The sequence below is a fragment of the Psammomys obesus genome, unplaced genomic scaffold (genome assembly GCF_907164565.1).
Source record: "Psammomys obesus unplaced genomic scaffold, mPsaObe1.curated_primary_1811, whole genome shotgun sequence".
Lineage (NCBI taxonomy): Eukaryota > Metazoa > Chordata > Mammalia > Rodentia > Muridae > Psammomys > Psammomys obesus.
The window spans coordinates 35,702,376-35,730,133 of record NW_026596034.1 but is presented as its reverse complement, the minus strand read 5'-3'; the positions used below and the strand labels follow the sequence as shown (position 1 = coordinate 35,730,133).

General features: G+C 53.5%; 1 protein-coding gene across 1 annotated transcript; it reads left to right on the top strand.

Annotated features, from left to right (window-relative positions):
* On the top strand, positions 1-26,320 carry CUNH16orf74 (chromosome unknown C16orf74 homolog). The gene is made up of 4 exons (XM_055620760.1): positions 1-149; positions 6,092-6,137; positions 23,693-23,839; positions 25,904-26,320. The coding sequence occupies exons 1-4, from the start codon at positions 63-65 to the stop codon at positions 25,960-25,962; spliced, it is 339 nt and encodes a 112-aa protein (XP_055476735.1). The 5' UTR covers positions 1-62; the 3' UTR covers positions 25,963-26,320.
* The last annotated feature ends 1,438 nt before the right edge of the window (positions 26,321-27,758 follow it).

Sequence of the window (27,758 nt, the reverse complement as noted above, 5' to 3'; positions counted from 1 at the left end):
CGCCCTCCAGGTGCCGGGCGGGGGCCGAGGCCAGCGCCGTTGCAGGGAGAGCAGGCCGGGCCATGACCCCCGCGGCCCACGGCTGCAGGCGCGTCGCCTGCTGTCCCTCACGACCGCCAGCGTCCGCGCCCAGGGCGCCCCGGGAAGCGGTGAGTGTGCTCGCGCCATGCGCGCCACGGCGGACACTCCGGGCTTTGGAGATCTGGGACGTGGGGAGAGACCCAAGACGAGGGACCCCAGAGTCCCTCGCGGAGACCTGGGACGGTGGGGATCTCGGGGCGGGGAAGCCGGGACGGTGGAGACCCCGGTTGCGGAACCCGGGAGGGTAGTGACTACAGGGTGGGGTGGAGACGGGGGAGGGGTGGCCTGTGGAGACCCTAAGGCGGAGGGGACCCCAGAGTGATGGGAGACCCTTCGGCTCCAGGCGTCCCACAACTTCTCGAAGACTTTGCTGCTCAGCTCCGGGGCCCCCTCTAGCCGCGTGTCTGGCATCGGGTGGGGGCGTGTCCCGCTCGTGGTAGCCTCAGGCCCCTTTATGCACGGGCTGGGCTGTCAGGTTGCGGAGTACTCGGGCGAGGTGGGGGCAGGAGGCCTCGGGAGGAACCGCTTCCCTCCACCAAGTGTTTCGAATGTATTATTGATGAGCTGCCTCGCTTAGGGGCGCCCAGTACATCAAAGCAGCTTCCCGACCGCAAAGGGCAACCCGCTAGAAGCAGGCACTTCTCTTGGCAGGGCTGGCCCTGGCAGATCTGGGGAGGGCGCTTATTAAAAAGAGGACCCACAGCTTTCCTTGGGGACTCTGAGGGTAGGAAGGACTTCTGGCCTTTGCCAAAAGAACAGTGCAGCGCAAAATAGGAGGCGTTCCGAGAGAGGCTAGAAATGTTAGGACACACCCTGTTTTACAGATAAGGAAACTGAGTCCCAGATGGCTTCTCCTGGGAGACTCTGATGTCTCTCTCCAGCCTGAGACACTTCCAGGAAGTCCTGCTTGTGCTATCAGCACCTTTTATGCTTCGAGGTCCCTTTCCTACTCAGGACACAATGTGGCCTGGTCCTGTCCTGGTCCCCTTCCCCCGGGTCCCAGTCCTCTGCACAGGAGAGAGGCTGTGTATTTATGGAAAGTCTTAATCCCTCTACCAGCTCCAAGGCCGTGGAAAGCTGAGTCTAATCTGTCCCTAGAAGGTCTCAGCTGGTGGGCATGCCTCAGGCAGGAGTGTGCATCCCCCAGGGAGGCGTAGGTCACTCGGGAGACGTCCTCTTCCTGGACTAAGGATGCTAATGCTTAGCCAGCAGTTGGCTTGTGCCAGACATGCGCTGGCTGTTTTCATGCTCACACCAGTCCTCTAACCAAATGGGGACTCTTCTGCTCCCCATTTTAGAGGCAGAAAACTGAGGCAGGAAGGTCGATAAGTTGATGTGTTAGCCCCGAGGCAACAGGGAATGGCTCTCATCTTGGGGCAGGGAAGCTTAGCCAGGCCTGTAGAATCATGCACCATAGAGACTGATAGAGGAGAACCCACTCAGAAGAAACCCACTTTGAGTGTCATTCTCCCAGACCCCACACAGTTATGGTCTCCAAGGTCAGTAGCCACCAAGGTCACAGTACCCATCTCTCTGTTCCTATGGTCTCTTTTAGGAAAAAAAAAATATTTTTATGTATATGAGTGTTCAGCTTGCATGTATGTCTGCCCCGTATACATACCTGGTGCCCTTGGAGGTTATTGGATCCCTTGGAGCTGGAGTTACAGGTGATTGTGAGCTACCGTGGGGTGCTGGGAACAGAATCCAGGCTCTCTGCAAAAGAAATAAATGCTCTTAACCACTGAGTCATGTTCCCCTTACCCCATCCCACACTCCGAGTACAGTCTTGACTACAGAAAACATGAGAGGACGTTCTCTTGCACTGAGGGCTTTATTGTTTAGAAGATTTTTTTAAATTATTCTTATTTCATGCGCATTGGTGTTTTGCCTACACATATGTCTGCATGAGAGTGTTAGCTCTCCTGGAGATGGAGTTACAGACGGTTGTGAGCTGCCATGTGGGTGTGGGAATCGAACCTGGGTCCTCTGGAAGAGCAGCCAGTGTTCTTAACCACTGAGCCACCTCCCCAGGCTCTAGAAGTTGTAAAGTGGGAGAGGGGTCACAAACTGGCCCAGAGCAGACAGCAACCTGGTGGGAAGCTGGGTTCCCAGTTGGAGTTTTGTTGGCTGTTGGCCTCTCTAGCCTCCCTGAGAGTCACAGGTTGGCAGTCCGGCCTTAGCGGGTGGGGGAGGCACCCCAAGACTGGCATCTGTTCTCTCGGCACGTTGCTGGGGCTGGAATTGAAAGAATTCTAATCCTGCCATACAAATAAAGTGACTTTTCTAAAGAAGGAAGAAACCCAGATATGGCTGTGCCCAGGGTGCCCAAGGCAGGAAACAGCTCAGTGGCGGGAGCCTAGGGAACAGCTAGGAGACCAGGCTGCCCTGCCCATCCTCCCCCAGCCTCTCAGATGCACACACCTAGCAAACGGTCACATTCCTCCTCCCTTCTGACTGCTCCTGCCCAGCCTGGTCCTTAAAGGAGGGCTTTGTTAAGGGGTGGAGTGCCACTGTGACTCAGGCTCTCTTGGCAGAGGTGACTGGGCAGAGACCATGGCCAAGGGGGGCTCCCAGCCCAATTGCCTCCTAGTCATTTTTCCATTCATGACAGCTGATTATCACAATCAGCACTATGGCTAGAGTAGCAAGGTTCCAAAGGAGGAACCAGCTCGGCCAGTTACAGGTCCACACTGAATCACGTGGGATGGGATGTGTCCCATGCACGACCCAGGCACCCTGCCTTCATCCTGGAGCCTGTCACTCCATCCCTCAATAGTTCTAGATTTGTGTGGCCCAGTGTTCCCCAGACACGGGCTGGAAGAGCCTGCCTTCTACAGGCAGGTGCATAGCATGATGACTCCTGACTTTTTTCTGTGTGTTGCAAGCCTGTGAAAGCCAGGTGGCCAAGTCCCACCTGATGAGCGCTGGTCCCCAAGGCCCACAGGAGCCCTCACTGCCCACCCTGAGTCTCTTCCCACTGCCTTGACCGTGAAGCGTCCACTGTGCAAATGACAAGAGCCCCGTCACTCTAAATGGAAGCTCTCCACCCTCACTAAGGTGTGAAGTGAAATCTTCATACTCTGGCTTGCCTCCTGTAAGCAGCAGCCTGTCCCTTCCCTCAGTTCCCTCGGGGCCACTCTACAGGCTGAGCTGAGAACTGGGCAGAGTGATGGGTGACCCTTGACCCCACAGTCAATAGGGGGAGGAGGGAGTTCTTTTGAGACACGGTCTCACATAGCCCGCTCAGGCCTCAAGCTCCCTGTGTAGCTGGTCCTAGCCTTGAGTTCCTTCTCCTGTTGCCTCTACCTCCGGAGTTGCCGGGATTCCAGGTGTGCGCCGCCGGGCCTGGCTTGGTGTGTGTTTCCTGAGAACAAGGTTGTTCCTCACAAAACATGACACTACGATCTGAATCAGAGACACGACTGTGGACCCCGTGCTACCCACCTAAGACAGGCCTTTTCCTTTTCCATTTTTGTCCTGTGTGCATACGCATGCTTTGTCATACCTGTGGGCCGCACATGCGGGGTGGTACATGTCGGGTATGAGCACATGTGGGTGCCTGAGGCCCAGGGTTGATGTCAAGAGTTTTCCATCCTTCTTCCGCCTCATTCACTGAGGCGGGAGCTCTCAGTCAAAGCCAGAGCTCATGCATATGCTTGCCAGCTGGCTCTGGGGGACTCTGAGACAGGTGGGGTCCGGACTGTGGTCCTCACGCTGGCATTGCAAGCAGCTTAACTGCCGAGACATCTCCCCAGCACCGACATTTCCTCTTGGCCATCACTTTGCAAACAAGTACTAAACCCTGTGCCCCAGCGTCAGCCTCAAAGCTGGCTCTTCTCCCTCTCAGCCCCTACCAACCACCCTTGCTCTCCTTTTCTGGCACATTTGCAGGCGGGGCAAACACCCTCACCGTTCTGTGCTCTGTTGGGTAGCTGAGACCAACTCCCAACAGACAGAACAGGAAGAGCCAAGTTCCAAAATGGGGGTGCATATCTGCCTGCGTGTGTGTGCCTGTCTGCAGCGGACGGGCCCTGTAGAGGTGCCTGGCAGTCTGGGCTGAGGAGGACCCTGAACTTGTGAACCTCCTGTTTCTGGATCCCCCAAGTGCTAGGCTTACAGGTGTGCACCACTAGGCAAACACTCACCACCTGAGCTATGTCCCACACTCACATACCTTTAGGGGTGCCAGCTTTTACCACCTTCAACCCCCCTTCTTGGCAGAGCCCTGTTTATTTATACCCTCATCTACTTGCCCTGCCACTATGGAAGATGCTTCTTTTTTCTTTCTTTCTTCCTTTTCCAAAACAGGGTTTCTCCGTGTAGCCTTGGCTGTCCTGAACTCACTTTGTAGACCAGACTGGCCTTGAACTCACAGAGATCCACCTGCCTCTGCCGCCCTGAGTGCTGGGATTACAGGCGTGTGCCATCACGCCTGGCTTTGGGAGATGTTTCTTGTCCATTGATTTGAACATGGAACATGAGTCAAGTGCCTGTCATGTGACCCCCTGTCCACCTGTGTTAACCAAGCAACAATTGTGTCCAAGTCCAACTTGGAAACCCCATGAGTATGTACTGGGGTGACTTGTATGAGCATGAATAACTTGAGGGCAACTGTGTCACCAAAGCCCACCCCAGCATGTGTGGCAACTCTTAAACACTAGGACCCTGAACTCTTTTGCAACCACTCTGCAGGGCACTGAATTTGGTCCAAAGCAGTCCTTACCACTTAAATATAAGGGAAGGAGGGGTCTTGGGAATCTGGTGAATTTCAGGTACTTCCTGAGCCTTGTTTATTTCCTGAGTCCTAGCCTTCCTGCAGGTCTACACACCTTGAACATTGCAAGCTGCTGGCCACTAGAGTGACCCACTTGGGGTGGGGGGGTTCAAAGCACCCTCCATGCCCTCCCCCACCCAGGCAAGCACAGGGCCCTTGCACACAGATGGCTTCCATAAGCCTCTAAAGGTATGAGTGAGTGTCCTAGCTCCCAAGAGGGTCTGAGGAGTCCTTGGGCTGGAGCTGAGGCTGATCCCAGCTCTGTGGCTCCCAGTAAGCTGCGTGGCCTTGGGCTCCTTGAATCTTGATTTTCATATCTTCAAAACAGGGTGTTGACATTGCCTGGAAGATGGAGTGTCAGGTGTAGAGATGGCTCCCCCTCCCCTGCCTCCTGCTTTATTGATCAATTACTGGAGTTCTAAGGAAAGAGTAGTAGGAAGGTCAGGAGAATGTGGGTGAGAACTGTTCTAATTCTCCATGGACTAGGGACACAACCTATTATGGTTCAATCCATTCCAAGCATCCATATTGAGAGGGCAGGGGCTGGGCTATGGCTTAGCAGTACAGAGGATATGCCAGCTAGATGCAAGGTCCTGGGTTCAATCCCTAGCACCACAATGAATGAATGAATGAATGAATGAATGAATGAATGAATGAATGAGACAATGACTAGAAACCTTGAAAATCATCAGGGGAGGGGCTGGAGAGATGGCTCAGCGGTTGGGAGCACTGACTGTTCTTTCAGCGGACCTGGGTTCAAGTCCCAGCACCCTCATGTCACAACTGTCTGTAACTCCATGATCTGACACCCTCACATGGACATATGTGCAGGCAAAACACCAATACACAAAATATAAATAAATAAGTTATAAAAAAGAAAGAAAATCCGCAGGGGAGAGGTTATAATGGAAAGAGTACCTGCTATGGTAGGTTTCATCTGCCTCATAGCCGCTATCTCTGAGGCTGACCATTGTCCTGTGGCCCCTAAAAGTTAAGGGCCCTCATAAAAAGGGCCCTCAACCCTGGCCAGCCTTACCTGAACTTTCCTGGAGAGCAGCCCTCTGCCCCCAGCACACACTCAGCCCAAATGTGGTCAGCAGGCACTGTGACCTCACAACTGGCTTGTCTAACCACTGCTTCCTGTTGTGTGCTTGGCTGGCTAAGTAGGGGCCTGGCCACATGTGGCCAGTACAATGACATCCCTGCCCCTCTCTGAGTGCTCTCCTCTCTTCACAGGCCTGCAGAGGCGACACCATGGGGCTGAAGCCCTCCTGTCTGAAAGGTAAGGAAGAATGTGGGGTTTGGCGTCAAGGAACATTGGGGAGCAAAGAGAGGGTAGGCTGGTGTGGAGATAGTATAGGAGGCCCCAGAGGCCTGAGGTGCTGGCCTAGACTGAAGAGACACCTATCTACAAAAGCAGTCCATGTATACAGTAGGTATACTACAAATCTTGCTCTGCCTCTGCAACCTCCTCCCTCCTTCCTTCACCAGAGGTCGTTATCCTTGGGCTTCAACTTCCTCCTCAAAGGGAACGATCCAGAAAGTGAGGGCACCTGGGGAAGGGGAAGCCAGGCATAGCTTGAGGAGTACCCTCCCAGGACACTCTGATAAGTGTTATCACCCAGGCAAGAGGTCAGCTTAGCTAGCACTGGGGGAGAAAAGGCCATCGGAAAGTTCTAGAAGGGTGCAGAATCGGTGAGAGGTGTTGGCGGAGGCAGCACAGACCTCTGTTGTGATATTCAGAGGGAACCCGAGGCACCATGGCCCCGGTGACACCCAAAGCCTTTTGATGTCACCCTGTGACACAGGCATGTTCCCCACCTTCACCTCCCAGCCTTGAAGTCCAGACCTGCCCTGGACATCCTTGGCAGGTACCATAGGCTCGTCACCTTAGCTGCTTGTTATCATCCAGCTTGGCTATGGCTCCATCCATCTCCACTGCTCTCGAAGGCCACAGGACCATACCAGCCCTAGTTCTCACTGTTTGGTGTGTTTTCTTGATGGCCACTGCCAAATACATGCTAATCCCACAGGCTCAGCCACTGGCCCAGACACTGGGTTCCCCTCCCTGCCTACCCCAGGCTCCCTTCCTCAGCCTTCTCTTACCCTTTTGCCCTTCAAGATGAACCTAATAAGCGGCCTGTGTTCTCCAACCTGCCCAAAGCTCTGGAGACCTGAATGGTGGCCTTGATTTCCTTGTCCACAAAGTGGGGTCATGACTGGCTGTGGGTGTTCAGGGGTGCCAGGCACCCAGCATTTAGGCTGTCACTGGGATGCAGCTCTCATGATCATCCCCACACCCCTTTGCTACCTGGGCTTTGCAGCCTCTGTTTTGACTGCCAGATCTGACACCGTCACACAGACATGCATGCAGGAAAACACCAATGCACATAAAATGATAATAAATAGTCTGGGTGTGGTGGCTCATGCCTGTAATCCCAGCACTTGGGGAGGCAGAAGCAGACTCTCTGTGAGTATGAGACCAGCCTGGTCTATAAAGTGAGTCCAGGACAGCCAAACATACAGAAAAACCCTGTCTTGAAAAACCAAAATAAATAAAATAAATAATTTTTTTAAAAGAATGAGATGCAGATCTCATTAGGAGATTAGAAAGGGTTGGGGTGGAGGTCAGGGTCTTAGTTTTTCCTTAAGGGTATGTCCTCAATGACATAACTTCCCACTGGGCTTGCTCTTTACAAGTGTCCCCATGTGCTAGGGACCAGGGACATATGAGCCTTTCAGGGATATTTAGGATCCAACTAGGTATGTATGTGCAATCCCACCGCCTGTAAGGCTGAGGCAGGAGAATTTCTGCAAGTCTGGAGCCAGCCTGGGCAAAATAGTGAATCCCAAACCAGTCTGAGTTACACCATCAGCCTGTCTCTAACAAAAAGGAAATAGACCCATGGTCCAGCAAGATGGGACATGTTTTGTTTTTCAGTGGGGACTAGCCTGGTTATATCAGGATATCTGAGATAGTTCAGCCCGGGACACAGTGTAATTCTCCAGCAGGACACACCTCCACCCTACCCCATCACAAGCCTAAAACACTGTGCACCAAGGGCCCCTAGAACAGGAGCTTTGAAAAGGGGCCCCTTCAAGGCATCACCTCATGCAGTTTTTATTGTGGGCTAGAGTTGACCTGCCTCCAGCTACTCAGCCCCTGGAGGTGATGAAGCCCACAGTAACCTGGGAATGACTTCAGCGCATGGACCAGGCAGAGAACCCCACAACTCCTCACTCTACTTCTGTCAAGACCCAAGACCCACCTCCTCTACCATGGAGCCTGTTCTCTCTCTCTCTCTCTCTCTCTCTCTCTCTCTCTCTCTCTCTCAGTGATATTATCCCCACAGGCCTAAGTCATGGCCCGGCCTCCTGTGTGGGCCACTCCAGGGAAGCCACAAGTTTGGCTCTGTGTGGTACTATGTGCTCTGTTTTCTTTCCTTTGAGACACTGTCTCATGTAGCCCAGGTTACAGGCTGTATGTAGCCAAGGATGACCTTGAGATCTACACTGTTGCATTGTGGGTAAGCCCTGTTGGATATTTTTTGAGGATGATGATGATGACAATGATGACAATTTGTTTGGAATAAATACCAGGAATCAGAGTGGTCAAATGAACAATAAATGGCCAATTTGACTTGGGGGCTTTGCCTGGGAAAGGCCCTTTTCTGTGAATTCTATATGGATTAAGCCATTTGTCTCCACGATGAGAAGGCCGAAGCCCAGAGAGAGAGTCCAGTTTCCCTGGGGTCAGGGAGGATTTGAACTATTCCCAAGGCCTTGCTCTAGTCACTCATCATCTGCCTTCATCCTTGTGTGGCTCCTCTTCTGCCCTTTCTTCTCATCAACCACCTTCATCCTCGTGTGGCTCCTCTTCTGCCCTTTCTTCTCTGCGCTGGGTGCACAGTTGTCAGGGTTAGTCCACCCATCCCTAGGATGCTGTCGCTGTGAGGTCCTTATCCTGATAAAACCTTCAAACACCTCATTCCAGTAAGGCTGGACTCAGCCTGGAGCCAGTTCACCCCCAGATGTGTGTGTGTGGGAGGGTTGCTGTTATTCACGGGGCAACAGAAGCAAGGGAGCCAGCCTGGACTTACCTAGGTCCTCCTGTCCCTGGGGCTCACACATTCCCAGCCAATCTTCCTTGTAGGGAGCCCAGCTCAAGGCTATCTCAGGACTCCAAATCATCTTTGCTCCTACTGAGAGTATGTGAACAGCACAGGGCAAATACTGCACAGCACAGCACCCCGCCACCTCAGCTCAGCTTAACACTCCAAACTCATTTTCCATGATGCCCTCATCAAGATGCCCCTGTATGTGCCTCTGTGCTCAGGATTTTCAGGGAAAAGGGAAACATCCTCCATCCAGCCATACTGTGGACTGAGTATCATCCAGGGCACTCAAATTTGTAGCTGTCATGGTGGTGGACCCTGGAGGTAGGAGGACGGTGAGCTAACGGTTAGCTTGAGCTACACAACGAACTCTCGTTTAAAAAAAAATACAAATTTGATGGGCAGTAGTAATGCAGGCCTTTAATCCCAGCATTCAGAAGGCAGAGTCAGGCAGATCTCTGTGAATTCGAGGCCAGCCTGGTCTACAGAGTGAATTTCAGGACAGCCAAGGCTACACAGAGAAACCCTATATAGAAAAAAACAAATGATTAATTGATTGGTTGATTATGGGCTGGCAAGATGGCTCTGCAGTTAAGAGCACTTGTTCTTGCAAAAGGCTAGAGTTTAATTCCCAGTACTCACATGGCTACTCACAATTGTACATAACTCCAGTTCCAGGGGGTCCAATGGTGTCTTCTAACCTCTGTCAGCACAGACATACACACAAAGCAAAACACTCACATACATAAAATGCATAGTCTTTTTAAGAGCTAATATTTTTTTAAAGGCTCATTTACTTTTAATTATGTGTATGCATGTGGGTATGCATGTGTGAGTTCAGGTGAGGCCAGAAGAGGGCGCCAGATGCCCTGGAGCTAGAACTTCAAGTGGTTGTGAGCTGCCTGATGTGGGTGCTGATAACCAAAGGCCAATCTCTGATTCCCTGTAGGAAGAGCAAGAGCTCCTGACCTCTGAGCCATCTCACCACCCTCCCATCCCCAAATACTAATTTCTCAATGGCACACTAAGGCTCCTCCAGTGCCACCCACCTCCATGACTCCTGCTTCCCTCCCCTGTTCTTCCCCCACAGTCTGCTTCCCGCCACTTTTGTCTCCTCCTGCCTCGGGGCCTTTGCACCTGCTGGTCCCTCTGCCTGAGACACAGTTCTCCAATACACAGGGTGGCTCCAGTGTCAGGCCAGTACAGCCTAATGTTGGCTCCTCAGCTTCTCTCCTGTACTCCCTTATTCTGCCAGCCTGGACTGGATGTTCACATAGCCATGTTTGTCTCCTCTCAGGGTCTCAGCACAGTAATGGCGTAGAATGGCTACTCACTCTGCTTGTCCATAAAAGCAAGCCTGCCCCAGTTTACAAGCCTGGTCTGGGCTCCACTCCCAGAGTGGGCACTTAGCTTCCTGGAGTCCTGTGTGCGCCTGGCTTCTGTTCTGGTCTCACCCAAATCTTTATCCCACAGTGATGGCACTGCCAGGCATTGAGGTTGGGGACTTCCCAGTCCCTTGGAAGCTGTAGCCCGTTTTATAGATGAGGACATTAAAGACCTCCTGGAGGCTGAGCAGGATCCCCCTTGGGCAAGGACCACAGACTGTGAGGCCCTTGATTGTTTGGGAGTGAAATTCTTGCAGGTGTGTTAGCTGAGGATTTTTAATGAGCTCACACTAGATTTGAGGGGCTATCTCTAAACTCTAAACCCAGTGATTGACATCTGCATGGGCAGAGAGACAGAGAAGATGTCCATGAGAAGCTATAGTAGAGCCTGCAGACATGGGAGCCGCTCGGAACCAGGAGAAGCAGGGAGGAGCCCGTCCCTAGGGCCTCCCTAGGGTTCTTGGGTCCAAGAACTACCTCCATCCAGAGCTGTAGGGCATAAAATGCTATTGTCTGGAGTCCCACAGTTTTTGTGCATTTGCTAAGCAAGCCTCAGGACACTTGCCCATGCTGGAGGAAATAAAGGTCAGCCCAAGGACGGGGATGCTGGAGCACAGTCCATCAGTACAGATGGTCAGCCAGTCTGTGTTCTCCCGGGAGCTCAGAAGGAAGAAGGTGAGGAAGGTTGTACCTCCATTGTCACAGCTCCTACAGCAGCAGCTCTCAGCCTGTGTCTCAACTCCGTCGGCCTGAGACCATCGGACAACACAGAAATTGACACTACAATTTCTAACAGTAGCTAACTTAGAGTTCTGAAGGTTGAGATATTTACATTATGATTCCTAACAGTAGGTAACTTACAGTGATGAAGAAGCAACAAAAATAATTTGATGCTTGGGGTCACCACAACACGAGGAACTGTATTAAAGGGTCACAGCGTCAAGGAGGTTGAGAACCATTGTCCTGCAGGAACAGGGGTGTAGAATGGCCTCCAGAGAGAGTACTTGCCGGCTGAGTCCAGTCTGATGTGACTGGCAGGCAGGCCACGCCCCCCCCCCCCAGCTTTTAGAGATAAACGCTTTTTAGTTCCAAAAGCCAACTCTAAGACTCCAGAAGAGGAAGGGAAGAGGGAGAGCCAACCCCAGCCACACCCTCACCCCTAACCCTGGCCTGCTGATTACAGCCCCCTCTAGACCACCAGGCAACAAGAGTCCCCTAGGCTAGCAACTAGACCTCAAGACCTGACAATGAGGCCAGCACACTGACCTGTGGGTCAGTAGATTAAAGTACCTTCATTTCTCCTGACCCCCCCCCTTTTTTTTTTACTCAAGGGGTCCCCAGATAGTTGGTACCCGACTCAGAACTTTCTAGCTCAAGGACCCAAAAGTTTGACACACAAACTTTTGGTGTCCGGGGGGTGGGATGAGGGGCTCTGCTACAAGCTGGCTTCCCAGCAGGTAGGCCAGGCGTCATGTGCTGGGTCCCCACTGTCCTTTTTACTCCCCCCACTATAAACAATAATTGATTAGTTTCCATTATCAGCTCCGTGTAGATTTAACCTTACAGGTTTCATACAGTGTGCTGCCCCTGTACAAACAGGAAAAAACATTTCAAGGTTCTAGGCCAAAAAGCCCATTGATTTCTGCACAGTGGTAAACTAGAGAGAACTTGTTGACTATAGCTGGCGGCACAGCCAAAGTCTTCAAAAATGCAAAGTGTATTTGTCCGCATGTATTCAGATGTGTATGGCTGGGCATGGTGGCGCATGCCTTTAATCCCAGCACTCAGGAGCCAGATAGGTGGATCTCTGTAGTTCGAGGCTAGCCTGGTGTGTATATATGTTTACATGTCTAAGTATGTATTTACATGTGTATGTGTGTACTTATATGTATGTATTTGTGTGTGTATGTATTTATGTGTGTGTATTTATGTAATATATATATTATATATTCCATAAAAAGACTGGTGCTAGGGACTTAGCTCAGTTGGTAATTCGAGCATTGAGCAGGTGGAGGCAGGAGGATCAGAAGTTCAAGGTCATCTTCAGCTATATAGAAAGTTGTAGGCCACCCAGGGTGGACAGCACAGGGACCTGAAGACTGGTCCAGACCTCCTTCTGGAACCTTCTTTGCAGAGCCTGCCCAGGCTGAGCTCTGAGTGTGCTGATCTTGAAAGCCTGTTTGAAGCCCTGGAGTTTGTCATGATTGATCCGGCCCCACTCTGTGCCCGGGGCAATGTCTAGCTCCCTGCCCCACTCTAGGACTTAGCCTTCTGGTCTCCCTTGTCACTAGTGCTTAAGCTAAGCCTCAGCAGCACCCGATGTCCTCAGGAATTAGGGCGGCAGCCCCAGTAGGTGGAAGCAGATGCCCTCCCTAATCGCCCATGCCACCCCCACCCCGTGCTCCTGGAGCCACTTAGTGAGGCCCCCACCTCCCACTTCCCTATCCCCACGCCCACTTGCCTACCCCCTCCCCCGGCCTGAAGCCACTCACGACTCAGAAGGCAGCACTACACTGGCTGTTTATCTGTCCAGACATAGGCAGGTGTGTGGTCAGGAGGCTGGACAGCCTGCCCTCCCAAGGCTACCTTCCCTATGCCTTAAAAAAGAATACTCTGGCCAAGCCCAGTGGCACAGGCCCCTAATGCCAGAACAGGCAGAGGCGGGCCAGTTCTGCAGGGGTGGTCTGTCCAACCGGAATACACAGAGGACGAGAATATGCGCTCCGGGTCCCATGACAGTATGGTACATTCACCATGTGTCCCGACAATCCACAACAGCTCTCCCCAGCACCCCCAAGCACGCCCCTTCTATAGCTCAGGGCGCTCTGTGACACCTGGGTCCTTCAGAGTTCCAGGCTGTTGCCAAGTGAGCTCCTAGCTGTTGAACCTGGTGCCCCCGGCGCCCATCCACCACATGGCAGACAGACGTGCTGCCCGACACCCGTCTTTCTCATTTTGCAATCTGATGGTGGAAGATGCTTTCTTAGGGGGGTACTCTGCTTCATTTCTTTCTTTCTTTGATGAGAGTTGGGTCCAGGCAGGCCTCCAGCTCCCAATCCTCCTGCCTCAGCTTCTTGCATGCTCCAAGTCTGTTTCCTGCTCAGAAAGGGCAGGATACTTCCTCAAAACACACAGCCAGTGGAGGGCATCGGTGGGAGGATGGGGAGGGTACCTCAGCCTCTTACGTGGCTCCAGCCTCCCTAGTGTGTGATGGGCTGTGGCAAGGATAGGAAATCAACAGCTGTACATTCTGGGCCATTACCATGACAGACAGACAGAGGTACATATGCATGCATGTGCGCTCGCATGCGCATACACACACACACACACACACGTGCACACAAACACAAACACAAATTTTTCTTGAGACATAGTTTACTCTATAGCCTAGCCTGGCCTGGAACTTACTTTGTAGCCCAGGATAGCCTCAAATTCAACAGCCATCCTCCTGCCTCAGCTGAATGCTGAGGACCAGATCATACCTGTGATTCTCAACTGAGGCTGACATGTGTGTCTGTGTGTCTCTGTGTGTGCACATGTGTCCCACAATGAGAATGTGCCAGATTTCAGAGGAAAACGAACCCCACAGTGAGATGTGGCAATGCAGACACTGCCAAGTTCGCATGCAGGAGGCCAAGGCAGGAGGATCAAGAGTTCAAGGCCTGATCTCAAGAAATAAACGAAATGAAACAGAACCGTTGTCCCGCCTCGCCCTCCCAAGCCCTGGGAAGGTGAGTGAGCACTGTTGACCCAGAGGTGACACGTGTGAGCAGCGAGTCAGGCTTGTTTCCAGTGACTTAGCTGCTACCGTCACCCTCCCATGTCCAGTTTAGGGTTGGCAGGCCGAGGGCCAGGAGAAGGGCCAGAGCTGATCCATGATGAGGCTGGGGCTGGACCCTGGGAACCCTCTCACCACAGCTGAGACCCCAGCAGCCTTCCCTGAGGGCCCCGAAGGACAGCAGGCACTGGTGGTTGCCAGGGCTGGATGTGCAGGCAGGAGGTCAGCCCTTAGCCTGAACTCCCTGGCCCCTCCCCGTGCAAGTCCAGCTGCAGGTCCCTGACGCAAGCAGGAGCTTTTCCCTTAATTGAAAAGAGATTTTAAACCATCCCTGTTGGGCCCAGGCTGCCGTGAAAAGGTAAAAACTACGAGAGCCATCGGCCGTTGCTGCATCTGTGGAAACAGCTTTCTCTTCGGTCGGGATTATAGACAGGCAGTGAAGGAGGATGACGGGTTAGAGGTCTGGATGCTGCACAGGTGTTTGCCCTTTGAGTTTTGGGATTCTTAGCATTCTCCGTGGTTCCTGCCCCAGCACCTTTGCTAAGGCAGCAGCTGCCCCAGTGCCCTTCTGTGTGCCTCCTGCTGCTTTGATTGGCCCCTCTGGGCAGCCATCTGAACCCCCACCATCTCCCCTCAAGCCACCAATGGTCTGTTGTTTGTCCCTGTCCCTCTGTGACCAACCCAAACTCAGGACCCAACCTCAGATCTGTGTGACTGCACTGTGTCTCAGCATGGTGGCCCCTCCCAGAAGTGTCCAGCTGGGGTCCGTCCCTTCCCTCCCCAGCAGACCCGAAATCCTTGTGGTCCACCTGTTGGGAAGACTGTTCTCAGGGTCCCCCAAAGAAGTGCCTGAGTAAGAAGTCACCTTTTTGTGAAAAGGGAGGGACGCTCGCTGGCTTCTATCCTGATGTGGGCAGGGCCTGACATGATTGCCTAATTGGCACAAAGGGGAAGCATGTGATAGAGCTTGGGGAACATCCAAGGTTTGGGAAAACAGGCATAAGGTCAGGAAGGTTTGTGGAATATTGGCTAGCTACCTTTGATAGAAAAAAATTTTTTTCTCCCTCCATTTCCGTTGCTGAAACCTGGACTGTGAGGCAGGGAAGCTCAGTGGGCAGGCAGAGAAACATCTGTGGGGTCATTTTGATCTCAGTTGTGTGCCCAGCGCATGGTGGATGTCTGGTACACAGTGGGTGCACAATAAATGCCCGTCGTCAGAGCCCGAGCTCCTCCAGGGCCCTTTACTCAGAAGTGGATCACAGAGGCGTGACGCAAGTGGGCAGCCCTGGCCAAGACAGACCTCTGTCCCAAGTCCATGCCCAGCCAGCCAGAGAGGAAAAGGTGATTCCGAGTGCCATGCTGAGACTGAACTCGTGATCCTCCTGCCTCTGCCTTATCCAGAGTGTTGGGGTTGCAGGCATGTGCCATCACACCCTTCCTGGGGACAGAACCCAAGGCTCTGTGCGCGACAGGCCAGCTCTCTTCCTGCTGAGATACCTGCCCACTCCTAGGTACTATCCTGCCTGGCACCACCCCAGCTGCGACAGAGAATGGCAGAGCCCGTGATGGTGGCTCTGCACGCCGTGTGCCTAGGATTGGTTGGTTTGATGGAGGAGTAAAAAAGTGAAGTGCCTGGCATTAGTGACAGCCGGCATTCCTGGAAGGCGCGTCAGGAGGTTTCACTTGAGTGGCTTGGGATGGAGTTAATGACAGACAGTCCACGCCAGGGGCTCTCAACCTTCCTAACGCCTCGACCCTTAATACAGTTCCTCATGTTGTGCTGACCCCCAGCCGTCAGATTGTTTTCGTTGCTGCTTCATAACTGTAATTTTGCTACTGTTATGAACCGTGATGTAAGGACCCATGTTTTCCAGTGGTATTAGGCGACCCCTGTGAAATGGTTGTTTTGTGGGGGTCGGGACACACAGGTTGGGAAGCACTGGTCTAGCCCCTCTGGGGAGTCATTATGTATCCCCAGCAGGGGGAAATACAGAGGCTGAAACAGGTGAGGGGCACTGCTAAGGTAGATTGACGTCCATCTGGCTCATGCTGTACTGTGTTCAGCTGGTTGGGGCCCCTTGTGTGTGAAAGTTGCTTTGTTGAAGGGAGAGAGAGAGACACCAGGCAGGCTCCCAACAGAGCCAGGGTGCTGTTCTACAAATGGCCAGTAGAGGGCACCAGTGAGCCATAATGCCTGCCCTGGACAGAACTTTGCTTGTCTGTTGTGGCCTGGGGGAGGCCTGTGGAAAGTAGGGCAGACGACCTTGCCCTGCACCTAGGATCCTGGGGTGTCCTAGGGAGGGGCTAGATGTGGGGTCATGGGCATGAGCTCACTTGGCCTCGAGCTTTAGAAGAATGAGGAATGGGGACTGAGGCAGAAAGGGTTAGAGGCACAAGGGACTATCAGGGGAAATACAGGCTCTGCTCACCTAATCTGGCCAGGTTGGTGGGGAAATGGCAACCAGCTTAGTGTCCCTCAGGCCATGTCATCCACATGCATATGGTTTCTATAAGTTCATTTTTTTTTTTTTTTTTTAACAGCCAGGGAGATCAAGGCTCAAGAAGCCAGAGAGCCAAGCTACCCATTTCCACAGTCACCCTCATGCTGGGTGTTAAAACAACCCTGGCTGTTTTCATCTCCAGGATGCCTCACAGCCAGTGCCTGTCTCACAGAAAGCAGAGACTCAGCTTCTTGCGGGGAAAGGGAGGCCCCTTGGTAGCTGTTAAATCTCCCAGGGTGAAAGCCAAAAAGAGACAGGAGAGCAAAAGCTGGCATGGCAGGGCAGCCTTGCCATTCAGCACCTGGGCAGGAGGAGCAGGAGTGTAAGGCCAGCCTTGGCTTTGGGAAGCTCTGACTCAAAATCAGAAGAAACCTCTCAGAGGATTCCCACAGGCATCCATGGGGTCGCTACCGCCACAGCCAGTAGAGGAGGGCCCTGGGTGTCAGGATGTCTGAGTTCCGCTTCCCTGAAGGTAGCTTAGGCTGGGTCTGTGGGGTCTGCTTTGCCTAGAGACTGGAGTGCTGCAGAGAAAGAAGCTCAAGGTGGGGAGCCCAGCACTTGGCACAGCCCAGGAAGGCCTCCTGCACAGGCTCCAGGCCTACCCCAAGCCTGGGTCCCTGGTCTGCACCCTGCCTCACCCGTCTCTCTGGAAACAGGCTTCTAATAGCCTGAGGAAGGCATGGAATGGACAGATGACCGTTCTGGCCCCCAGGGTGGCCCGCATTTGTTTTTAATCTTCACTGTTGCCTAATCCTACTGAGAGCTTTGCTTCTGCCCAGAGGCTGTGAGGCTGCGCACTGGAGCGGAGGGGGCCTGGGACCTGCCCCACCCCTCTCATCTCTCCTTCCAGCTTCCCTCCCTCTTCCCTGCTTACTCCCCCTCTTCTTCCTCCTTCCGTCTTCCCTACCTCCCTCCTCTCCTGCCTCCCTGCCTTTTCCTCCTCCTCCATCCTCCCTGCCTGCAGCTTTTCTCCTGGGCTCCCTGAGTCCCAGATACTTCCAGCTTAAGCTGTGGGCTCTGTCCTTAAGCTCCACACTCGTTAGGATGTATGTCCTGTGGGCAGAGAGAGTTTCCTTTTGGTTGAGGGGGTGAGGAGGGGCCTCTGACATGAGTGGGAGGCCCCTCTGTCACTGTGGGGTGATCAGGATGAGGTCCGATCCCCATGCCCCTGCCCCTGCAAGTCCTTCACCCAAGTCACATACAAATGGCGCAGATGCAAGCACTGTCGGCCTGGCCAGTCTCTGCTCTCAGGTTTAAGGCTGGCATGAACTTGCCCAGGCTGTGAGGCTCTGAGGCAGGTGACAACCTGCTGCAGAGGCAGAGGTAGATAGTTACTGCAGGGCTCTGCTCAGGGAACTGTGCTGCATTCATGATTGCCAGGATAGGAAACAGCAACACTGGGAGTTGGCTCAGGGACCCTGGTTACTCCATACCAGCTGGCCAGCCATGTGTCAGTTCTCTCTGGTCCTCAGCTTCCACATCTGTGTAGCGGGCAGGCAGCACTTGGCAGAGAGAGCTGTGAATGGAGGGGAAAGGCCATGCCAGCCCTGGGGACAGGAACCCCCCCCCCCCCCCGTGAGCACTCTCCTTGGCTGTCCCCAACCTAGCCCCTGTGCAACACCCCAGCGCTAGAATGTCTCAGCCAGGGAAGTCCAGGGTCTAGAGATCAGGGGAAGGGTCTGAGGCATGGGATGGAGCTTGTCAGGCCCCAGGATGAAATGGGTTGAAAGTAAAAGGAAACAAGGAGAGGGAGACGCCGGCCATACGCCAGTCACCATGGTGAACTGTTTCCCAACGGAGATGGACAAGCTTGGCTTCTGATTTTTGTCAATAAAAAAAGGAATGCTAGCAAGATGAGGCAGTGAACACCTGTAAGCCCAGCACTCTGGGAGGCAGAAGCAGGCAGACCTCTGTGAGTTCGAGGCCAGCCTGGTCTACAAGGTGAGTCCAGGACAGCCAAGGCTACACAGAGAAAAAACAAAAACAAACAAAAAGGGACTGCTGTGAGGAGCTAAAGCTAAAACCAAGGGTGGCCCAGAGGGAGGCCTCCCTCCTGGCATCTAGAACCGCAGCAGTGTGGCACTGTAGACAGGAAGCTTCGCCGAGCAGGCAGATGAGGGGCCCGGAGCAGCAGCTGGGAAGGGAGGTCATCGGCCAGGGTGCTTGGAGGCCAGCAGAGAGGGAGGCTCTTCCCTGAGCTTGGATCACAGGAGGGTCAAGTGCTTCTCCACATGGAGGGGGGGAGGTGGGGGGAGGGGGCGTGTCCTCTGGGGATTTTGAGCTGTGGCTTCTTTCACTACCTCCCAAACTGTCAGAATCCTTAGCCAATAGGCTGGTGGCTTCTCCTGGGAGAGACCTAAGAAGGCGGTTCCTTTAAGGAATAGGTGGCTAAGTGTGTCCAGCAGGTGGTGCCCTCCTGTGTGATGAGGCCAGGTGCCAAGCCCAGCCCCCACCCCCACCCTGTATAAGAGACCACCCGTACTGCCAGGGCCAGCTGCTCCCCAAGGCCCCTTGGGTGTGGTGAGTTGCTGGAAGGACTGCAGTGGACCTCACCAAGTCCTGTCACAGGCACGCACACCTGGCCATCCCACCTGTGGAGCCACAGATGGTGCTGCTGACTCCTCCCTGACACTGCCATGTGACCACGTGACCCACACACACAGAGTCCTTACCAGGGCGGCACCTTGAGCGTCTGTGTCCTGTTCTGTTGTGGACTGGGTTGTGTCGCTCCAAGATTTGTATGTTAAGAGCTCATGGAGGCTGATGCCTGTAACCCCAGCACTGAAGAGGCTGAGGCAGGAGGATTGAAAGTTTGGGAATAGCCTGGGATACATAGTGAGACCCTGTCTCAAATTGAAGAAAGGAAAAGACAGGACAGGGTTGGTTTTTGTCTGCTTGTTTGGCTTTTTGTTTGTTTTTGTTTTTTTCAAGACAGGGTTTCTCTGTGTAGCTCTGGCTACCCTGAACTCTCTATGTAGACCAGGCTGGCCTCAAACTCAGAGATTCACTTGCCTTTGTCTCCTGAGCGCTGGGATGGAAAGTGTGGACAACCACTGCCTGACAGGACAGGGTTTTGTTTTTGTTGTTTTAATGAAAATGGCCATTTAGGAGATTTGGTTCATCAGCCAGGGTCAAGATGACTGTCGGCTGGTCATTTTCTTGTTCAGTTCTGCACTGTGACTCAGACAAGCACTTCCTGCTGAGTGACAGCCCAATACCCACCGAGACACTTGGGCGTGGTCTTACCATGGGTGCCATGTTTACAGGCTCTGCCCTTCCTGGAGTCCTGGCTCACGGCAGACTGAGGTTAGCAGGACACTATTGAGGCGGACAGGTGTCTCAGTGACTTTATGCCTTCAGCCTTGAAAGGAGGTGAGGGAGGTTTCGTTCATCTGGGACTCGTCCATCACCAGTTTAGACTGACATTTGGGGCCTTCACAGGCTGCATGCAGATCGAGCTGGGAAACAGAAGCCAGACAGGCTGGTTGCCTGCTTCCATCCTGCTGTGTGCCCCAGTGACTCTGGCCTGCTGGGGTCAGCGCTTCAAGCAACAGTTCTTTTTAGTTTTTATTTGTTTGCTTGGGTTTCTGGGATATAATTATGCTATGTGTTGTTCTGTTTTGTTTTGGTTTTGGTTTTGGTTTCTCAAGACAGGGTTTCTCTGTGTAGGCCTGGCTGTCCTTGAACTCATTCTGTAGAGCAGGCTGGCCTCAAACTCACAGAGATCCACCTGCCTCTGCCTCCTGAGTGCTGGGGTTAAAGGTGTACACCGCCTGACTTAGCTTTCGTTCTGTGAGACAGTCTTACTGTGTCTCCTGGCTGGCCTTGGACTCCTGACTCTCCTGCCTCAGCCTTGAGTGCTGGGGTCACAGGTGTGCCCCACCATTCCTGGCTGCAGCAAACACAGGCTCCAGGCTCTGGAGTACTTGTTGTCCACCCGGGACAGTGTTTGACCTCCCACGTGTCAGTGGCCCAGGGCAGGACAAGAGCTGTCACTTCTGTCCATTCTGTTCTTTAGAATGAGTCCTGAGTTTCCTCCCCACTAAGACCAAAGCACCACAGCTCGGGGACATCCTGACAGTGGCCAGGGCCTCAGTGAGATAAGTCAGAGACAGTCACTCAGGACTCTGTGAGTTTTTAAACTTAATGGCCCCTCTGTGGCATCCTGTGTGGCTTGGTCCCAGAGAGCTGACTGGGGCCACATGGGAATGAAGGGAGGGACAGACACACAGACAGAAAAGCTGGAATCAGGTGGCCGTGCTTTCCCTGGAGAAGGGCGGCCACTGTGTAACCGCCTAGGGAAGCTTGGTCCATGGTTACGTACCGCATAAGGAAGAGGCGCAGTCTCTATAGGAGAGTAGCATCTGGACTCCAAAAGTCTGGGAGAAGGGAGCTTCGCCATTTTTGTGGATCTGAGGTACCGGGGTTTTTGGCATGGCTGTGCCCATGCCAACAATGAACAGTCACTCAGGGCTTCCTCCATGCCCCACAGCCTCCAAGTCTGGTGTTCTTTGGGGCAAAAGCAGAACCCCAAATTCAAAGGTGTCTGAAGGTTTTGATTATTTAATTTAAAATTAAAAGCCCCGTCACTTACTCTGCTCTGGGCTCTGTGCTGGGCTCACGGGGACCAATAAGGAAATGGTGCCTACTTCCCATGCCCCCAACAAAAGCAGAGATAAGAGCTGCCACCTTAGTGCCTATGAATAAGTGAGCACACAGGTCAAAGAGGTCAAAGAGGCCTGAGCTGCCTTCCCCAAAGATGAACATGCTATGCTGGGCTTTGAGGGATGGATAGGAGCTCATTCCCCTGGCAAAGGAAGAAAGTCCATTCCAGACAGGGGACCAGCATATGCAAAGGTGTGAAGGGGCAGAGGGAGCCAGTGGGTTTGGAGACCAGGAACAGTCTGAGAGCTGTGTGCAGGTGGCAGGAAGGAGAGGGCAGATGGTAGGGGCTGGAAGCTGGGTCGAGAGACAGGGTAGCTGTGGCCAGCATGTCCCAGAATTAACTTCATGACTCTTGGTTATAGATGTAATCAGGTGTCTCTCCAGATAGGACTCTAAGGTCGTCTTAAGTCTGGGGAGCCTTGACTTAGGCCAGATTAAAAACCCCTTTCCACTAGGGCTGGAGAGATGATGGCTCTGTGGCTAAAGGCACCTGTTGTTCTTCCAGAGGACTTGGGTTTCGTACCCAGCACCCACATAGAGGCTCACAACCATATGTACCTCCAGTTCCAGGGTAATCCGATGCCATCTTCTGGCCTCCATGGGCACCATTCACTTGCCTGTGACATACATGCAGACTCTCACACATATAAAAAAGAAGACATAAATCTAAAAATTAAAAGGGGGAAAAAGCCTTCCCACGCTGTCTGGGTGGCTCATGCCTGCAGTCCCAGCTCTGGGAAGGCTAGGGGAGCAAGATCCCTTGCATCTATAGACAGCTTGACTGCTGGGTGAGTTCTTGGTCAGCCTGGGCTAGAATGAGATCTTGCTTCAAAAATAAGAACAAGCAAGCAAACAAAAACAAATCTTTCTCTTATGCAGGACTTCCCAGAGCCTTTAACTGTCAGGGTTGTAAATACCCCAGCAGGAGGACAAAATAAATGGGACTGAGTCAACACATAAGTATGGTTCCCAAACTCATTTGCTTTCTGTGCGCCTTCCCGGAGCATCTCAGAAGGCCAAATGTCCCAGGGGACAGACTTGAGGGAATGCTGCTCAGGCCTGTCCTCAGGGCATGGTATGACAGGATTTGTGTGTGTGTATGTGTGTGTGTGTGATGGGATTTTTGCTGTGATCGGGTTCCCAGGCTTGGCTGCTGTGCCAGGGAAGAGAGTATGGAGGATCCAGGAAACCCAACAAGAAATTGAAGGAGAGGCAAGGAGAGAGAAGGAAGTAGACACAGGAAGGGGAGGTAGGACCAACAGGCTGGGGCCCGGAGGTGTGGGTGGTAAGGATGCAGCTCTAGCCACCAGTGTGTGATGGTGTGTGCCAGTGTGTACCAATGGATGCTGGTGGCTGCCGGAGGGCGCTGGCAGAAAGGGGCGGGGCCAGGGCGAAGACTAGCAATGTCTTAGTTACTTGTTGACCGCTGCGACAAAACACCGCGACCAAGGCAGCTTATATATAACAAAGTGTTTAGCATGGGGGCTCACCGTTCCTGAGTTAGAGGCTGTGGCCATCACAGTGGGGAACGTGGCGGCAGGCAGGACGCTGGAGCAGTAGCTGAGAGCTTGTGTCTGATTCACAAGCATGAGACTGAGAGAGAGAGAGAGAGAGAGAGAGCACACACTCGGAATGGCGCTGGCTTTTCCAACCTCAAAGCCCACACCCCCAGTGGCACACCTCCCCAGCAAGACCGTACCTCCTAATCCTCCCCAAGTAGTTTCACCAAGTGGGGACCAAGCGTTCAAATATAGGAACCTGTGGGAGCCATTCTCACTCAAACCACCGCAAGCAGATAGTGACAACCCGCTGCAGCCAGAGCAGCTGAGCTGAATCAGGGAGGCGAAGCTTTGTCCAAGCTGACCGAGGTGAGGCAGGCAGCCTGAACATTTGAAATGAGGCGTGAGGACGCATGCCTGTCACCCCAGCACTTAGGAAGCCAAGGTGAGGTGGCTGCTGTGTATTTGGGGCCAGCCTGGGTCATATGCGCAAAAAGGACCAGAACTTTCCCTGAAGAGCCCTCCTACAAAGACATTCCCAGGGGCTGAAGAGGTGACTCAGCTGCCAAAGTCCAGGTCCCATCAAGGGACCTTCCCCAAGTAAGGAAAAGCACGCACCCACCAGGGAGACTTCTAGAAAACTCTCTGAGGAGATGGCGTTCAAGTGCCACCACTCCTGTGCATATCTCTGGGGACAGACAGTGTTCAGTGCCCTCACGGAGCTGTGCAAGGTTGGGAATGATGCCTTTCCCTTTCCTGAGCCTCAGTTTCCCCGGCAAGGGTGGCAGCGTCCCTTCGCTGAGCGTGGGCATTCTCAGAGCGAGGCAGAGGGACTGGGTGCACCTTGGCTGCCTGGAGGGGTTGACGCTCTCTGTCATGTCGTGTGTCCCTCAGGCTTTAAGATGTGTGTCAGCAGTGGCAGTGGCAACAGCCATGACGAGGCCCCTGTGCTGAGCGACAAGCACCTGAGTGTTCCCAACATCATCATCACCCCCCCGACCCCGACGGGCGTGGCCCTTTCCAGGGACTCGAAGCAGACAGGTGAGGCAACACCACACTCGAGACTGCTCCCAGGACCCCTTCTGTGCTAGGGCCTGACCTGATTTTTCATCACCCCCTGAGCTTGTTAATGGATGGTCAGCTCTGTGGCCGTTCCACTCTGGGCCCTTTGCCATGATGCCAGCACTGGCAAGCTGTGGCTCATCGAGTAATTGTCTGGGGAGTCCTTGCTCTCGACTGGGAGGGTTTGGATGGGTCTGGCCTGCCTCCCATGCCACGTCTTAGCCACTCACTGGGATCGAAAGTTACCCCATCCCTGCCAACAGCAGGGCGCACTGTCTTCCGTGGTGCTGGCCATAGCAGCTTGGACAACAGGATAATAGATTAGGAAATAGCCCCACGCCAGGCTGCGGCTGTCCTCGGGTCTTCCAGATGTGAGGGATGGGAAGACGTGAAATGTTCCTGGGCAGACAGCACTGGCAAGGGTGAGGTGCAGACTGGCGCCTTGTCTGTCTCCTGCTGATGCCCTCGGAGCTGGTAGGAGAGACTGCTTCCCTGTGCACTGAAGGAAGATACAGGCCTGGTGGGGCAGGGTCCACAATCCCAGCTACTGAGGAAGCTAAGATAGGAGGATCACAAGTTCAAGGCTGCCTCAACTCCAAAGACAGCCGGGCAACTTAGCTAGACCCTGTTGGAAGAAATGTTGGAACAGGGGGTTGCCTACAGCTCAGTGGGGGCATTGCTCAAGGCCCTGGGCTCTATCGTCCCCATCACCAAAGGGAAAAGAAGGTGATGGGGACAATTGTGGCTGGTGGGTCATTTTCTCACAGGTACGTAGGACTGGACTTAGTATACCTCTCACATCTTGGCTACAGATAAGCAAACTGTGGCTGATGAACAAATGATGTAGAGACATCACTGAATCCCATATGGGTGGGTGGCATCCTGGTGGAGCAGGCCCAACAGGAATAGGTCGCAGAGGGCAGGAGGACAGAACCACCATTCCTCGTTTTAACTCAAGAGACGACCAGCTCAGATCCCAGAGGGCCACCCCACATCCCTGCAGAGGGCAGGCACACCAGTCACCAGTCAGTTCCATCAGGCCGCCCTCTCGGTGACATCACCACACGAGGGCCACGCTTCCAGGTCACAGGGCCCTCGGGGGATAAGCCGCAGCCAAGCCACAGTGCTCACCCTCTTTGTGGCCCTTCACCAAGCTCCGTGATAAAGGCATGCCTTGGCTTCTTCTCATTCCAACCCTGGGCTGTAGGTACTAGTCGTAGCCTCGCCTCAGTGACGGGAAACGAGGGATCCAGGGAAGGACAGTGACTCACCTGAGCATCCACAGCAGGTGGAGAAGAGCCAGGCTCCTCCTCCACTACACAGCCCATTCCTCCTCCACTCCACAGCGAGTGTCAGTGCAGACACACAGAACAGCAGAGATCCATTGCCACAAAGAAAGCCTCAGTATCCCCTCCCGTAAAGTTCCCTCCACGCACAAGATTGTGGGGTGACGCTTCAGGCTAAAGCCGAGTGCTTCAGAGGCTCCTGGATCCTGGGAGAAGTCCCCCTTTTAAGGCTGAACAGCTGTGGTCTGTGTGGGTCCAGGGGAGATGACCCACACAGCCTCTCGAACCCACAGTTTTTTGCTTCACCATGCTTCCAGAATTCCTGAGCCCGAATTCCACCCGGCCCTCAGATTTTCCTGAGCCTTAATGCCATCCTCCGTGCAGGGAAGCCAAGAGAGGCAGAGAGGTCTGGCAAGGACCTCAGACCCTGCACAGGGCCGTGTTATTCATGCTACCAACCAGGATGATTAAAACTGAGAACAGCAGTAGAAGGCCCTGAAAGCTGGGAACGCTTGTCAGGGACTCCAGGAATCTCAAGGGAGCTCCCCAGCTCTGATACCTCCTCAAGATCTATAAGTGCAAGGAGACTCTGATCTCCCCAAGTCCCCTTAGCCTTTGGTGACCCTGATGCTAGGCTGGGGGGCGGGGGGCTGGTGGCCTGAGGTGAAGAATGTTAGGTCTGGGGAGGGAGGGAGCAGGCAGAGGATGTGTTAAGGTGGAGAGTCCCCTGCTGACGCTGATCCCCTCTTTCTCCTAGTCTGGATGGATGAGTTGGGGGCTTATCAAGATGATGGGGAGTTGGAGCCTGAAGCCTGAGAAGCCATCACGTGGTGGGCCCTGTGTAGTAGCTGCTTGCCCCACTGCCCCTTGCCCTGGGTGATGGGGACAGCGAAGTGGGCCCTGGACCAAGACAGAAGTGGCCAGAGGAACACAGCAGATCTCTGGCCCCAGTGGAGCAGACATCTGTCACCTCCATGTTCTTGCCAGCCTAGACCCCGGCTTGGTGACGAGGAGACTGACCTGCCCTACGGCCACTGTGACCATGGACCCTGGCCGTCAAGGTCACAGCAAACAAGGACTTCTCGCCAGAGCAGGGCCTCTGTTTTTTACAAGTTGTTTTACAGATACAGAACCCACATCCTGAGCGAGATTTATAAATAAAGCTCCTTTGTGATTTGTGGAGTCCTGCTTCTTGGGTTATGGGGGAAGGGGGTGCCTACATGGGGTGAGAGGCAGGGGGCCATCATAGGCAGTCAGGGTTGGGAGCCCAGCGTGTCTGTGCTCTTGGCTTTCTCTTAAGTGGAAATAAAAAGCCCACAGAGATAGCAAAGCAGCCAGGGAATGATATTTAAAGCAAGTGGCAGACAAGATGAGAATAAGGACAGCCTGCCACCAGTTAAAAACACCAGGGGGCTCAGTTACTGTTTGGGGCTTCCTTCCTTGGAGTGTGACAGAGAGCAGCAAGGGCTAATGAGGGGGCAGAGTGAGGATGGTTTCTGTTTTAGTACTTAGGTTTTGTGTCTGTGTGTATACTTGAGTGTAGGGCTGAGAGCCACACACATGCAGTTCCCACAGAGGCCAGAAGAAGGCGCTGGATCCCCAAGAGATGGAGTTAGAGAAGGTGGTGAGCCACCATGTGGGTGTGGAATGTAAGAGCAGCCAGAGAGTAAGGCTCTGCTGGTGCACACCTTTAATTCCAGCACCTGGAGGCAGAGGCAGGTGTGATCCCTGAGTTCAAGGTCAGCCTGGTCTACGGTGTGAATTCAGGACAGCCACAGCTACACAGAGAAACCCTCTCTCAGGAAAGAAAAACAAAACAGAAACCAGAGCAGCCAGAGCTAGCCACTGAGCCACCTCTCTAGCCTTAGATGTTGGCTCCGTTGACGAATTAGGTTATATAATCATTTTCCTTCTCTGCAGTGCCCCTTTCTCATCATGCATCCGATTTTAACCATGTGTGTGTGTGCATAACTATGTATAAGCATAAAATGGCAAGCAGAGATTCTGTCTGAAAGTTCACTTGAGGATATGGTTTTGCTTTTTCGCACATGTACCCAAAACCAGTTGAGGCTGGATTGGCCTTCCTTCCCTAGGACCAGTATGTACTGGGAGTTTGCCTACATGGAAAGTATCCAAGTTTGGTGGTCATGCATGGGAGAGGATCTTGACCCACTGTTCAGAGAAGAGTGTAGGTGTAGCCTGATGCTGCTGGGGTCCGAGGCTGTGGGGGCATGGCGTGGAGAGGGCTGTGAGGGGTGTGTGCCTCCTGCATGCAGTGAGAGAGGGAGGCAACCTCTACAGGTTTCCTGCTGCCCCCAAAGGGCAACTGGAGCTCAGCACCACTCATCCTTTATTCCAGCCTAGGCCCAAGGCCAGCTTCCCTTCCTGAGTACCTCCTGTGCTGGTTATTGCTGCTGTGGAATAGCCTGTTTTGTGGTCTCAAATCTGCAAGCTGGGCAGAGCTGGAAGGGCCAGTTCATCCCTGTTTCATGAGACCACAGCTGAGCATGTGGCATGAGGCTAAAAGGTTGGCATCCAAAGGTGGCCCGCCCTGGTGACTCATCTACCCAGCACAGGCTGGTGAGTGGTCCCTGGCTCCTGGTCTCTCTCCA